This window comes from Vanacampus margaritifer, chromosome 3 (genome assembly GCF_051991255.1).
Source record: "Vanacampus margaritifer isolate UIUO_Vmar chromosome 3, RoL_Vmar_1.0, whole genome shotgun sequence".
NCBI classification, from domain to species: domain Eukaryota; kingdom Metazoa; phylum Chordata; class Actinopteri; order Syngnathiformes; family Syngnathidae; genus Vanacampus; species Vanacampus margaritifer.
Window position 1 is genome coordinate 11,702,641 of NC_135434.1, and position 13,691 is coordinate 11,716,331.

A 13,691-nucleotide genomic window follows, 5' to 3' on the forward strand; every position below is an offset into this window, starting at 1 on the left:
AAAAGTACAGTAATGGAATAATGAAGAAAAATATAGAAATGACTTGCTATATTTATAGTATAATCAGACAACTTTGAAATACATTTCAAGGTCTTTTTTTGTTATTATTGAACAAAGTCTCCAGGTTGTCAGACTGTCTTAATTCTCTTCAGTGGGAAGAAAAGACTGCTAATGTACTGTCTAAATGTAGATTACGTGAGAAAGAAAAATACAAAAGTATGAGGTGTGAGTCACCAACCTTTTATTGAAACTGACTGCAAATCAAGAGTCTTCTGCAAGGACCAATTCTGCAGTATAAGGGAATAGTAAAATTGCTAATTTAATTTGATATTTACCAGTTTTACATAAAAAAAAAAAAATCTGTAAAAAACAACAACAAAATTGATAAGAAGAATAAGAAGATAATAATAATAATAACACTAATAATAATCATAATAATCATATTAATAATAATAATAAGAAGAAGAAATAGAAATACAATGGAAAAAAATACCAGGATATTCAATCATTGGGCCAAACCAATAAGTTTTTATTTTGTGGGATTTTGCACTTTGCCAACTCTGCTGTATGGATGCTCCAAATGAAGTTTCGATGTTCTCTTTGACAATGACAATAAATATTCTGAATATATCTGAACCAAGTCAAGAGGAATCCAACGTTTCCCATGGAACTTGAACACAGCACAAGCATCCTGCAGCTTATATTAACGGAACATTTTCTTTATCCTATATGTCTTGTGACCAAACAATACCACAATGTATGTTTAACCCGTAGGCAGTATTCAATTTTGAAATGGCTTGGTCAGTACCATCAAAAAGCCCAAAACGGGTCACAATACCGGTGTGTTAAGGGCTGTAGTTTTTGTTGAGTATTAAAGCACATTAAGTATTAGCACATTAAGTGAGTAAGATAATAAATCAAAGATTATTCTAAATGATTATGTCAGTGTGGAGATCTGTTCCAAAAACTCTCTGAATCGGCAAGCATATATGTTAAACTTGTTCAATAGTTAGCTTTCTGAATTTTGCACTGTTTCTGAACAAAAAGAGGAACAACTGTTGTTGTGTTGAGTGTTTTTAACACGTCTCACAAATCATCACGAGAGTAAAAACGACAAGAAGAAGAGTTACAACTGCATTGCAGTTAATTAAAGTAGATAACAGTTGGCCTCGCTTCATCTCTTTCTTCTTTTACTCCTACCACTGATGATGATGATGGTCTTCCTTTGTTTTGTTTTATCTCCCCAGCAGTCTGGATAGCCTGTGGCACCATGCTGCCCTTCACAGGTCAATCTTAGTACTACAACAGACATAAAAAATATATATATATATATTAATAATAATAAATAAATAAAAATACCCTGTTTCCGATTTTGTGCTTCACTTAATTGGTCCAGAAATCGTTTACCACAAATAATGTAGCTATTTACATCTATTTTTGCCAGCGATGTATTATGACAGGCAGAACAATAACATTTTCTTCCACTAGATGGCAAGCTGTACAACTAACATGCATAGCCATCTGATGCCTTGCGTATTTGCTTTGTTTTGTTATATTTTTATGTGACTTTGTGTAAATGTACAGGACTGTGTTTTGAATTATGTTTGGGTCTTATTGTTTCAGAATGTTTCATTAAGTTATATAGGGGTAGGAGTTAAAAAGTGTTTACTTCTTTCTACTCCTTTTTTTCCCCTCAAACATGTGTGTAGGTTATGTTTTTGTTTTATATGATTTTTTATATCTTTGAGTATATATTTTTCTCTCTTGTGTTTTCTTATATATATATATATATATATATATATATATATATATATATATATATATATATAAAAAAAAGTGGGAAACTATATATATATATATATATATATATATATATATATATATATATATATATATGTATATGTGTGTGTGTGTGTGTGTTTGAAAAATAAAATTCAGTGTCTCTCTTATAAAGATTGAGAAACAACTAGTGCTCCAACCTCGTCCATACGAGGATGCAATACTGCCTGCGTGCAGCAGATAGCAGCAACAGCTGCCCTTTCCCCCCTCTAATAGTTGAACTTACTCATCGTCCTCTTTCATAAACTTAATTTAGAACTGTTTTAAAACCACAATTGCGTCGCATTCAAATAAATATTGCACTTAACATTTGGATTTATTTATTTATGACCTTAAGTCATACAGCCTGAATCACATCTGGTGTCTGCATTGATTGAAGTAAATACACTCACTGAGTGAAGGCGTTGAAAGAAGCCGTCCGGTGGAGTGCGAGGTGCGAGGTGCGAGGTGGAAGAGGAAAAGGAGGAAAAAGGGGGAGCAGTCGGCGGAGGAGCGGCTCTTAAAGAGGGAGCGACCTCCTGGGTCTGACGTGTGGCGAGGCTGCTGCTATAAAATCATTCACGTCGTCACCGAGCTCAGATGACTCTCGGCACCAGTGAGCGCGCACGGCTGTCACCTCTCACGGGACACGCGCACACACACGTAAACAGTAAGCGCGCGCGCACCCAATCGTGCGTCATGCGTCCTGAGAGTAACTCGCCACATCGGCTGGAGCGCGCCAGGACGCACGGGACCAGCACCGGTACCGGTGCCGGCAGCGGCTGAGGGACAGCCAGCCTCGCACCCTCCTGACACCTCCCCGGGCTGGCTGCATGCCCTGCCTGCGCCGCCCCGGGAAAGTTGCGCTCAAAGTATGGATTACCTTCCCGCCAGAGGCAACGACAGCAACGCCACCTTTGGGTACCCGCCCGGGGTGGAGGTGGTGGCAGACTGGCTCGGCTCCGATAACAACAACAACAACACCGGCGGTTCCGACTCGTTCCCGTACGTGCAACTGGGTTACCAGATCGTCACCTCCCTGCTGCTGGGCGCGCTCATCCTCTGCTCCATCTTCGGCAACTCGTGTGTGGTGGCGGCCATCGCCCAGGAGAGGTCCCTCCAGAACGTGGCCAACTATTTGATCGGATCCCTGGCCGTCACGGACCTCATGGTGTCGGTGCTGGTGCTGCCCATGGCGGCCCTGTACCAGGTGCTGAACAAGTGGACCCTGGGCCAGGGGATCTGCGACTTGTTTATCTCTCTGGACGTGTTGTGCTGCACATCGTCCATCCTGCACCTATGCGCCATCGCCCTGGACCGCTACTGGGCCATAACAGACCCCATAGACTACGTCAACAAGCGCACCCCGAGGAGAGCCGCGATCCTCATCAGCGTCACTTGGCTGGTGGGCTTCTCCATCTCCATCCCGCCCATGTTGGGCTGGAGGAGCGCGGAGGACCGAGCCAACCCGGACGCCTGCATCATCAGCCAGGACCCGGGTTACACCATCTACTCCACCTTCGGAGCGTTCTACATCCCCCTCATCCTAATGCTGGTCCTCTACGGGCGGATCTTCAAAGCGGCTCGCTTCCGGATCCGAAAGACGGTGAAGAAGACGGAGAAGGTCAAAGGTGAGCGCAGCTTGACTTTATCCCCCGCGGTGCTGCACAAGAAGAGCAACAACGGGGAGGCGGGCGGTGGGAGGCCGTGCGTCAACGGCGCCGTGCAGTTTGGCGACGAGGCAGAGTCCCTGGAGGTGATGGAGGTGAGCGGCTCCAAAAGCCACCTGGCCCTGCCCAACACGCCGCAGTCGTCCTCGCACGAGAACCTCAGCGAGAGGAACTGCGGCGCCAAACGGAAACTGGCGCTGGCCCGAGAGCGCAAGACGGTGAAGACGCTGGGCATCATCATGGGCACGTTCATCTTCTGCTGGCTGCCCTTCTTCATCGTGGCCCTGGTGCTGCCCTTCTGCGCCGACAGCTGCTACATGCCCGAGTGGCTGGGCGCCGTCATCAACTGGCTGGGCTACTCCAACTCCCTGCTCAACCCCATCATCTACGCCTACTTCAACAAGGACTTCCAAAGTGCTTTCAAGAAGATTGTCAAGTGCACATTCCACAGGCCGTAAACGTAGCACATAAAGGCCACTCCATTAGGTACACCTGCTGCACCGTCCATCGGCGTCCAAATGCAAGAGCTGTATCAGAATCAGAGCCTTGTAGCTTTTAACCATGTTTAGTACTGTGGTTGTATTCCGCATTGCATCACATTGTGTGCGTAAAAAAAACATTATAAAGCACCAGCCAGCTGCTTAGCTTCCATCGTTAGCATAAAAAATGACACAAAGCTGTAAAAGTAAAAAGTTTTTTTTTTTTAACCCTCCAGAGCTTCCCCTGCAGTTGTAAAGTTGAACTTTGTGCGTACTGACTTATTCCTTATGTATTGCATTTATCTTTATATTTTTATATTGTTTGTATTTATATATATATAATTCTGTCACTTTTATTTATTTAAGTGCTAGTTTTAGTTTTTTTTTCAAGAAAATCATTTATTTATTGTATACTTTGATTTTTATCTTGAATTGAAATCTACTTTTATTTATTTAATACATTTTCTCTGACTCAATTCCATTTATTTAATTTAATTTTATCTTATTTTATTTTTTATTTATTTTAAAAAAATCTCTTTATTTTAATGACAATTGATATTTTATAGGGACGTTCGATACCACTTTTTTCAGACCGATACCAGTACGAGTGCTCAATTCTTGAGTAGCCATTGACTCCGATACCAAGTATTGATACCACTAGTCATTTAGATACATAAAATTTCCCCCCAAAAATGACAGATAATTTTAAAGAAAGACCTAAATATCCTGATATACTTTAGCATTTTCCCTTGAAATTGCAATAAGTTAATGGAAATTTTTTATTATTGTAATTTCTTGTTCCTGATCATAAAATGGCTGCCGAGTGCTGAAACCTTGGTCGAGTATTGGCCTAATACCGATATCTAGCAGTACTTGCCTATACCTAATATTTTATATAATTTATTTCATATATTTATGATTTAGATGTAATATTTTATGTAATGTATTTACTATTTATATTTAATATATTTAAACAAGGGATAGGCGAGTGCTGAAGGCAGGTATCGGTAAAGGAGGGCCCTTTATGGCCGTTTTAAGATCAAGAACTCGAAATTAGAAATAAAAAGAATAGAAAATTGCCATTCATTTTAAAGGAAATGCTATATTGGGATGTATAAATTGATTAATTATCTGGCATTATTTTTGGGGAAATTTTATGTAAAGGTGGTATCGGTATTTGGTATTGGTATCCGTGACCACTCAATAGTTGAGAACTTGCACTGGTAACGGTCTGAGAAAAAAAAAAAGTGGTATCAAACATCCCTTATTTTTACAAACAGAACAACATTTGTTCAATACCTCTCAGATGTTTTTAGAATGTAGCTCTTGAATTCATGCAGGTGTACCTAATGAAGGAGTCGTGCTCAGCCGTATTTGTTGGAGTTACTCAAAAGACACAAGAACATGTTTACCGACAGCTTGGAGAGAACTAAAAAAAAAAAAAAAAAAAACTACAATAATAACAATACAAATGCACAGACTTGAATTCAGGCTCAGGCTGTCACAAGGCCTGTGTTGAAAGCAAAACAAGGACTCGTCATATGTGCGTTGATCCCGTGTTGTGCCCACCGTGTTTGTTGCCTGTATGCAATGGCGCCCCAGTGTTGCCGACTGCTCTCCATCCATGCATTTCCGTCATTGCAGGTCAACATCACAAGCTTTGCAGCACTCAAACAATAAAATGCAATCCGAATCAGTCCTTATCAAGCAAACTGGAGTCCATTTTTGTGGCGTGTTGGGGGAAACCAGGAGAGCAATGAGGCAGGCTGGTTATTAACTTATTTCTGCTCATAAATCTTCATATGCATCGCAGGGCATTTATCTTGTGCAGTGCACCATGGGGAGGGAGTGGGTGGGGCAAAGCCACTTATCATACTGATGATGATGATGATTATGACGACGACGATGATGTTATCAACAGCGTGTCTGAGGCCTGTCTGCAAATAGACACAAACAAAGCACAGGCTTTCCCGCGGCTATTTACAACAACAACAACGTGATGACAGAGGGAATGGATGGCACAATGTGTGTTGTTGTCCTCACAGTGGACACAACATGGTACACCTGGACTGATCTTACAGGAAGGTGATAATTACAAACCCTAAAAACATTGATATAGCCTTTTTTTTTTTTTTCATTCGGTAATTTTACCGATTTTTTTGTAGTATTTTTTTTAAATTATTATTATTATTTATTGTATGTGGGTGAGTATGTGTACGTGCGTGTGTGCGTGCGTGTGAGTGTGTATTCATTAGTTTAATTAATTATTAATAATAATTAATGTAGACTTTTAATAGGGTAAGGAAACATATTTGGGGAATAAAGCCAAAGGTGATGACACATTCCACAATATATACATAAATTGTGAAGGATGATGATACTACTACTACTAATAATAATAATAATAAAATATAGACACAAATGTTAAAATAAATAAGCCATGTGTCATAAAAATGCAATTAAGCTAATGATGATAATAGAAAACAATACTTATAGTACAGTATTAAACATATATGGCCTTCAATCAATCAATCAATCAATCAATAGCCTACATGCTTTTTAATTGTACTAGGATTTTTGCTATTTGTAGGCTGCAAATAGCAGGGGCACATTGTATAGGATAAATATTGTGGTGATATTTATTTATATTTTGTCTTCATGAGCATACTCAATATTGGAGTAATCCAAAAGTAATCTAGTTACATTACTTTAATATTATGGTACTTGGATTACGTTACTAACTACATTTTTTAGCAGGTAACTTGTAACTGTAATGGATTACATTTTAAAAGTAACCCTCCCAACCCTGTCCGTAGCACTACAATAATAATGATAAATTAAAATAAGCAGGTGGCGTAACTCACCTCTCATGCCCCAACCCGGCCACAAATCCACTTAGAGCGGATGAGGAGATTAAAAAAAAAAACAAGTTTCAGGAAGAATCCCCCGCCGAAAGGCGCACAGGCCACGCAGGGCGGTCGGCTGGTTACTCAGTCATCGCCATGGCAACAAATCAAAGCCAAGGCATCGGGAGTCAGCGACAGATGGAGGGAGAGGAAAGCGGGGACAGACGGCCAAGCCGGACAGCATCACGATGTCGAGACGACACCTGAGGCATACAAACAATAGCGAACGGTGGCACTCGCCACTCAACACATTCTGAACATCTGCGCACTTAAAACACACCAAAGTGAATGTTCTTTCAAATCCGTGGAGGCTTCACTGGCTTTATACTGTGCACGTATTCATTTGAACAATGTGTTTGCTATTATGGTTGGACAACTGCACTGTATCATACAGAGATACTTTAATATACTTACTTAATTTATTAAATTAGGGGTAAATGATTAGAAACTAGCTAAAGCTATTGCTGTATAACAAAATGTAGAATTGCTTATTGAGAGGGATTTTTTTTTTCATGCAGCTATAGACACATCCAGATAAGACAGAAAAAAAGTCACCTCTATCAATACATATCTTAAATGACATCATTTACACCCCCCTCCCCCACCCCACACACACAAAAAAAAGTCGCATTCATATCTCCATCTTGTTTTGATAAAAAAAAAAAAAGGACATCTACAAGGTCAGAAAATGTTTCATTAGTGTCTCAGGGCAAAATAAGTCTTTTATTCTTCCTCCATCTGCATTCACTGGGCGGCGGCGGTGACATCAGCATGCCCCAAAGTTCTCATGTGGGAAATTTATCTTCAACGAGTGACCTGTAGCTGAAATGACGGCAGCCTCAGAGAGCGGTCGTGCATAGACTTTCCGCTTTATTTTCCATTTGCCGGTCCAAAGAAAATGCCATTCAGATCACTAGCATTTGGGTCTCAGTGAGGTGAGGGATTATCATTATGATATTAAACAGATGAATTGCTGTAATCTCATAGGTTTTACGATGTAGGACTGCGGTAATCCCACCCACCGTGGGATTATTAACGTGATGTAGGTAGGTGGTCGCATTGGCGCTGACGCAGGAGCCCCTCGTTCACCTCAAACTCTGGGAATTACATAAGGAGGTTACACTTGCACGGATTACAGGCTTCATTTGCTTTTTACTTCCCTCCATTTAAAAAAAAAAAGTTTCAGGCCAAATTACTAATTTGTAAATGATCAATAGAATACAACCTCTCTGTTGTAAAGTTAAACAAACTCGAAAGGACAACGTCGGGTAAAACAATCAAATGTTCGGCCTTTAATTCACATCTTTATTGTTGTGTTACAGGAAAAAGAGTTATTCTTTTAATCGTTGATTTTTTTTTCAAATTGATCGGTAGATTAATCGGTTATCGGAATGCTATTCTGCATTTATGCTGCATCAGAATTAGCATCGGCCTCAAAAAAATCCAAATAGTGTTACTAGCCCTAACCGTAAAAACAAAACAAAAAAATTCTGTCAATTTTTAACATCTGAAAGTAGCACTAAGGAACTTTTCAACCTTAATAAAATATTTTCATAACTCTTCTGATGAAACAGCGACTTAAAACTAGCTCAATGGTACATTTGCCATGGCCTGAGGGGGTCTGTATCATTTTTTGAGGAGGATGGTAGGAACACTGCCACACAAAAAAACTACAAATGTGCTGACTGCTATATGGCATACATCTCTTCCCCCTCTCCCCATTCGTTACAAAGATGGAAGTCAATTTGAATGTCGACGCACGGTTACTGCTTTCCTGGCAGAAGCTGCAAAACAACAGAAAAGTTTTGTCTGAGGAGACAAAAAAAGAAAAAGGGAAGCTACCCGGATAAAAAGACGATGTCAGTCATGGTCAACAGTGGCCCGGCTTTTACTCACTGGATGTGGCCTTCCTTCAGGCATAACATTACCCCTTTTGTCCATATGGCGGCGTTATAATCAACATAAAAAGAAAGTTCCTTAGTGTTGCTTCAACCAATTTAGTGATGGGAACGGCAGTTTGTTTGATTGCACTGAATAATGAGAATCGGTTCATTGATGATTTGTTCAAAACTGTACCCCGCTGAATTTGCTGCACCTGCTTAATAATTAAAAATGAGCTGTGTCAGGTTTTCACAATGAGTCATGGAGGTCTGTAGACGTCACATCAACATTGTTGCTGGAAGACAAACTGAAATTAACTCATTCACTGCCATTGACGGCTATAAACGTCAAAAATTAATTTGAACTATTTCTGTTAGTTTAACATTTCTCCCCCCACTTTTGTTAACAAGAGTATGAAAACCTAGACATTTTTTTAATAATCTTTTTTTTTTTGTAAAAAAAAAAAATGAAGATGATTAAAAATTAGGGGCGTCAGGCGATTAAAATATTCAATTGTAATTAATCACATGACTTCAATAGTTAACTCATGATTAATCACCAATTTTAAATCTGTTCTAAATGTACAATATTTTTTTTCTAGGTTTTCATACTCTTGTTAACAAAAGTGAAAAAAAGTGTTAAACTAATATGAATAGTTCAAATAAATTTTTGACGTCTATAGCCGTCAATGGCAGTGAATGAGTTCAAAAGCACATCCGTCAGTAAGCGAGAGTATACTGCAGTTTCCCCATCTTTTTCCTCTTAGAAAATACAGAAAAAGGATGTGACAGAGAAGTCAGCACACTGCATGTTCCTGCTTCTACACTTGCCTGCTTCACAGCCTTTGTCATTTGTCAGAGTTTTTTTTGGAGTAAACCCTGAACATCTATGGGGAATTCTTTTGGAGCAAGAGGAATTGAGGGTCAGTCAGTGGTTTCAGATCAGTCTTTTTGTCCACCCCCTCATTTATTTTTACACCATAAAAAGAGCTGGACTGTTTCTATTTGCTACTACACACACGCACACGCGCACACACTCGTAACTGCAATAGAGGACAGGCACGGTCCACTCAAGGACAACAAACAGTATAAACGATGTTTATTGCAGCCTGCCAAATGGCGCCAAACATTCCAAAATCACAACTGAAATGAAGAGCAGTGAGTGATTCCCCTAACATGTAACTTCAAAATGTGCACATTTTCCAGTAACGACAGATCTAATAAATTACTTTTCCCAGTTAAGTAATCAGACTACAGTTACTCTAAAAATCACAAAAACGGTTCACCGTTTTTTTCTGAATCTGAGCCGTGATTGGTCGTTACTTGCAACTCTGATGTCATCTTCACTTAACAGAAAAGTGGCCGCCCCCTGAGATGGATAAAAATGGCTGGATTTTGCAGCTTAAACTCATATCATACAAATGCAATATTAATCAGATTACCGTGTTTAGACCAGTGGGGCTAGAACATTGTAAATATTTTTTTTAAAACATGAGACAAAGCATGAGAATTAAATATTAAAATTAAGAAGACAAAATAAAATTAAATAATATTTTAGAGAATCATCAGCAGGTATGCATGAGAGGGTATTCATGGTATGGCCAAAAGGTTCGAGCGTACACAATATAAAGATTATAGCATATAAAGGAGAGCGACCTGCGTTTTCAAGATGGAAATACAGTTACTATTTTGAGTTTGTGTCAGCTAAAAACGTAAATATGAAGTTTTGTTGCACATCCTGTGCTGTCGACAGAGTGTTATCTAGCTTTGTTATATTTATAAACTATGTACATTAGAAATTTTATATTTCAAAATGTTTTTGTCAAGTGAAGTCTGCGACAATCTTTAAAAATTTTTTTTTTTTAATAAAAACGTCTACTTTCTCTTTTTTTTTTTATATAAGAAGCCCGTTCAGGTGATCTGAAAAATACACCTTTTTAAATTAAGTAAATAAATAAAATAGTTATGGTATTTCAAAAGTTTTTTTTTAAATACATTTTTTAAAAATATTCTTACATATCACTATTAAAAATGCACTTGAAGTGAAGTAGCAAAACTAAATGTCATTTTTATGTTAGGCAGGATTGTTGAAATCTACTGAAACTATGAAAGTAACTTGTAATCTAACTGAGTTACTTTCAAAATCAAGTAATCAGTAAATGAACTAAGTTACTTTAAAACTAAGTTACTTTTTCAAGGTAACTGTGGGCAACAGTGAAGGAGTGTCACCGTTTTAAAAACTTTACAAGCTCTTCCCCATCCAGCACAGCCCAAAGCATCCCAATTTACAACATATTACTCGAGAATTTAAAATTTCCTTGTTCGTTTGCAAATACTTGTTAAATAAAGTCGATTCTGATCCTGAGAGTCAAATTGGACAAATTGGATTTTAATTTTCATCCACACGCCAAAAAGCAGACTGTAGAGGGTGGTGGGTGGTGTCTGGTCGGTGCTGGATTTCACTTTCCTTCCTTTTCTTTGGTCCTTCCTCGGGTCTCCTGACGGCCTCACGGCTCTGGCTGGCTTCTGAAGTGTTCGATTTAGGTGAACGTTATGGGATTTTTTAATAGGTTTTAGGTGAACTAATGAATACACACTCACACGCACATGCACATACACATACATACTCACCCACATACAAAAAAATTAAAAATAAAATAAAAAATATTATATAAAAAAAAGAATAAAGGAAAAAAAAAAGAGAGAGCAATCATGATAACATAATAAATTAACAATACTGAGCTCTCCAAAAAATTTTTAATTTTTTTTTTTTAAAAAGCAGACTGTAGAATGCCCCTTTTCTGACGTTTGAGAGCACTAAATCGTGTCAGAACGCGATGGCGCATGTACAGTATGACTGTGCACCGGATCGATCCCCACCATCTATATTTGTAACAGTGTGACGTCTGGAGTCAGATTATCGCTGAAAAACAGCCTCAAGCATGGGAATGAAAGAGTGACTTTCGACTTTTTCTCTCCACGGCAAGTGAATCATGCTCGAGCCATGAATAGTTTCATACGCTATGGTTGGAACAAACAATGACGTTCCAGCATGTTGATGAAGATATAAAATGGATGGATGATTCTCACATTTCCAATTGGGTTGTATATTTATATTGATTATAGTGTCGGACATATTAGACTTAAAAGTATGGGAAGTAAGTGTTTCTTCCTCAGACAGGCTAAAGCAGTAGTTTTCCAAACAAGAGAAATTGAAAAACAAGACACTTTGGTCTTTCATCGGCTCGGGCAGCTTGCTTTGATGCGCTTTTTGGTCCGTGGATGCAAAAACAAAGACAGGTTGGTGAACTAAAATGGCTGGGCTTATTGCATAATTTCTATCGCTCATCATCATGCACTGTACGTTGCCAAGCGTTTGATTCACTGCCTTAAAATGAAATCAGCTGTCATGTGCTGCCAAGCTCTTGCGGTGTACTTTTTTTGGTCCTGTAAACAGATTCACTTAACATGTCAGCTTTTGGCTTGAGGGACGTGCATAAGATGTTTTTTATTTTTATTATGTTTCATTTCCTTCCTTCCTTCCTTTTTTATGAGATAAAATCCACTAATCAATGCTTTTAGTGTTTATAAACTGGCTGCTATTTCTGAATGCTTAACATCCTGTTTTTGATATTGTGTGTCCTCTGAGTCGCCTTTGACGGCAGTTTTGTTGTTGTGGCTGCCAACAAGACGCTGATGCTGGCACAGTAGCACAAATGTCGTCAATGGAGTTACATTAGTCATGTTTCAATCCAAAAAGCGAATTTACTGAAAATGTGCAAAACGGACATGCGACTTATGCCCGTTTCCATCTGTTCTTATTTTGTGAATATTGAGAGAGGTGACTCCGCCTCTGTAGGTGGCAGTATACACCATAGAAATGTGATCCACCCGTAATTTAAAAGAAGAAGAAAAAGACCAGGAAGCGACTGCGCCGAGCGATGACGTCGTATGAGTTTTCTTTGGTAATTCTTGATCAACCGTAGCGTTTCTTTGCTGTTTTCCATCTAAAATAGTATTAATATTCGCTTCTTTAATTAATTACAAAAATATTTCTGTTTCGTCCTCCCCCCAAACATACCTTACTTTATCGTCCGACATTGCTTTGGGACTACAGACGTACTTGTGACGTAATATCAGGTCAAAAAACGCGACTCAGCGGTTATTCGCAAAACCTCTTTTTTCGATACGCTTCAAAATCCACCCTTTTCTAGGAGTAAAAACATTTTAGGGAATTTTGGGCCTTTTTTTTTTCGAATTTCTAGCGTTTCCATTCAGTTTTATTTTCACATTTCTTGGAAATTGAAAGAGAAAAAAAAAAATGGGTGGATGGAAACCCAACTAGTGAAAATCGCATAGTACAGCAGCAGACGTTCTTTCTGATCAATGTACATTATTAGCGAAATGTCTTCTATGCCGGGTTGACAAATATTTATGCAGAGGCTAATTTTACAACCATCACTGCTTACTTATGGAAGATAGTGTAAATTAAAGTGGGGTGTCTGCCTCCTATTGTGTGCACAGTCTACACAGAGGCAAAAAAAAAAAAGAGACTTTTTTTTATTAGCCTTGTTGTGCTGGCTGATGTTAGCATCAGAGGCGTGTGTGGGGTACTGGCTCATACTGTGCTTGTCATCAAAGGGAGAAATCCTCCCAAGATAATGCAAGTCCAGGCTCAAGGCTAAGTTAAAGGAGATGAGATGAGAAATACGTGCGTATATGTGTGTGTGTGAGTGTGTGTGGTTGATCCTCTTTCAAGGTCAAAACATACAGCTATGTGTGATGCGTATTTACACATAAAGTGCATTTACATGAAGACCAAAACTCTCAAAAATGTAAGTAAATTTCACCAATAGAGAAGTCTTACAGTATGGGGACGAAAAAGCACGTATTCTGGCTTGTCCCATTCCGAAACCAAGAGTTGAATAGGAGACACCT

At 38.9% G+C, this 13,691-nt stretch overlaps 1 protein-coding gene across 1 annotated transcript; it reads left to right on the forward strand.

Annotated features, from left to right (window-relative positions):
* The first annotated feature begins 2,341 nt into the window (after positions 1 to 2,341).
* htr1aa (5-hydroxytryptamine (serotonin) receptor 1A a) lies at positions 2,342 to 5,656 on the forward strand. The gene has a single exon (XM_077562597.1). The coding sequence runs from the start codon at positions 2,693 to 2,695 to the stop codon at positions 3,944 to 3,946; it is 1,254 nt and encodes a 417-aa protein (XP_077418723.1). The 5' UTR covers positions 2,342 to 2,692; the 3' UTR covers positions 3,947 to 5,656.
* Positions 5,657 to 13,691: the final 8,035 nt, after the last annotated feature.

Coding starts and splice junctions, on each gene's coding strand:
- htr1aa (XM_077562597.1), top strand. CDS start 2,693: ATGGATTACCTTCCCGCCAGAGGCAACGACAGCAACGCCACCTTTGGG.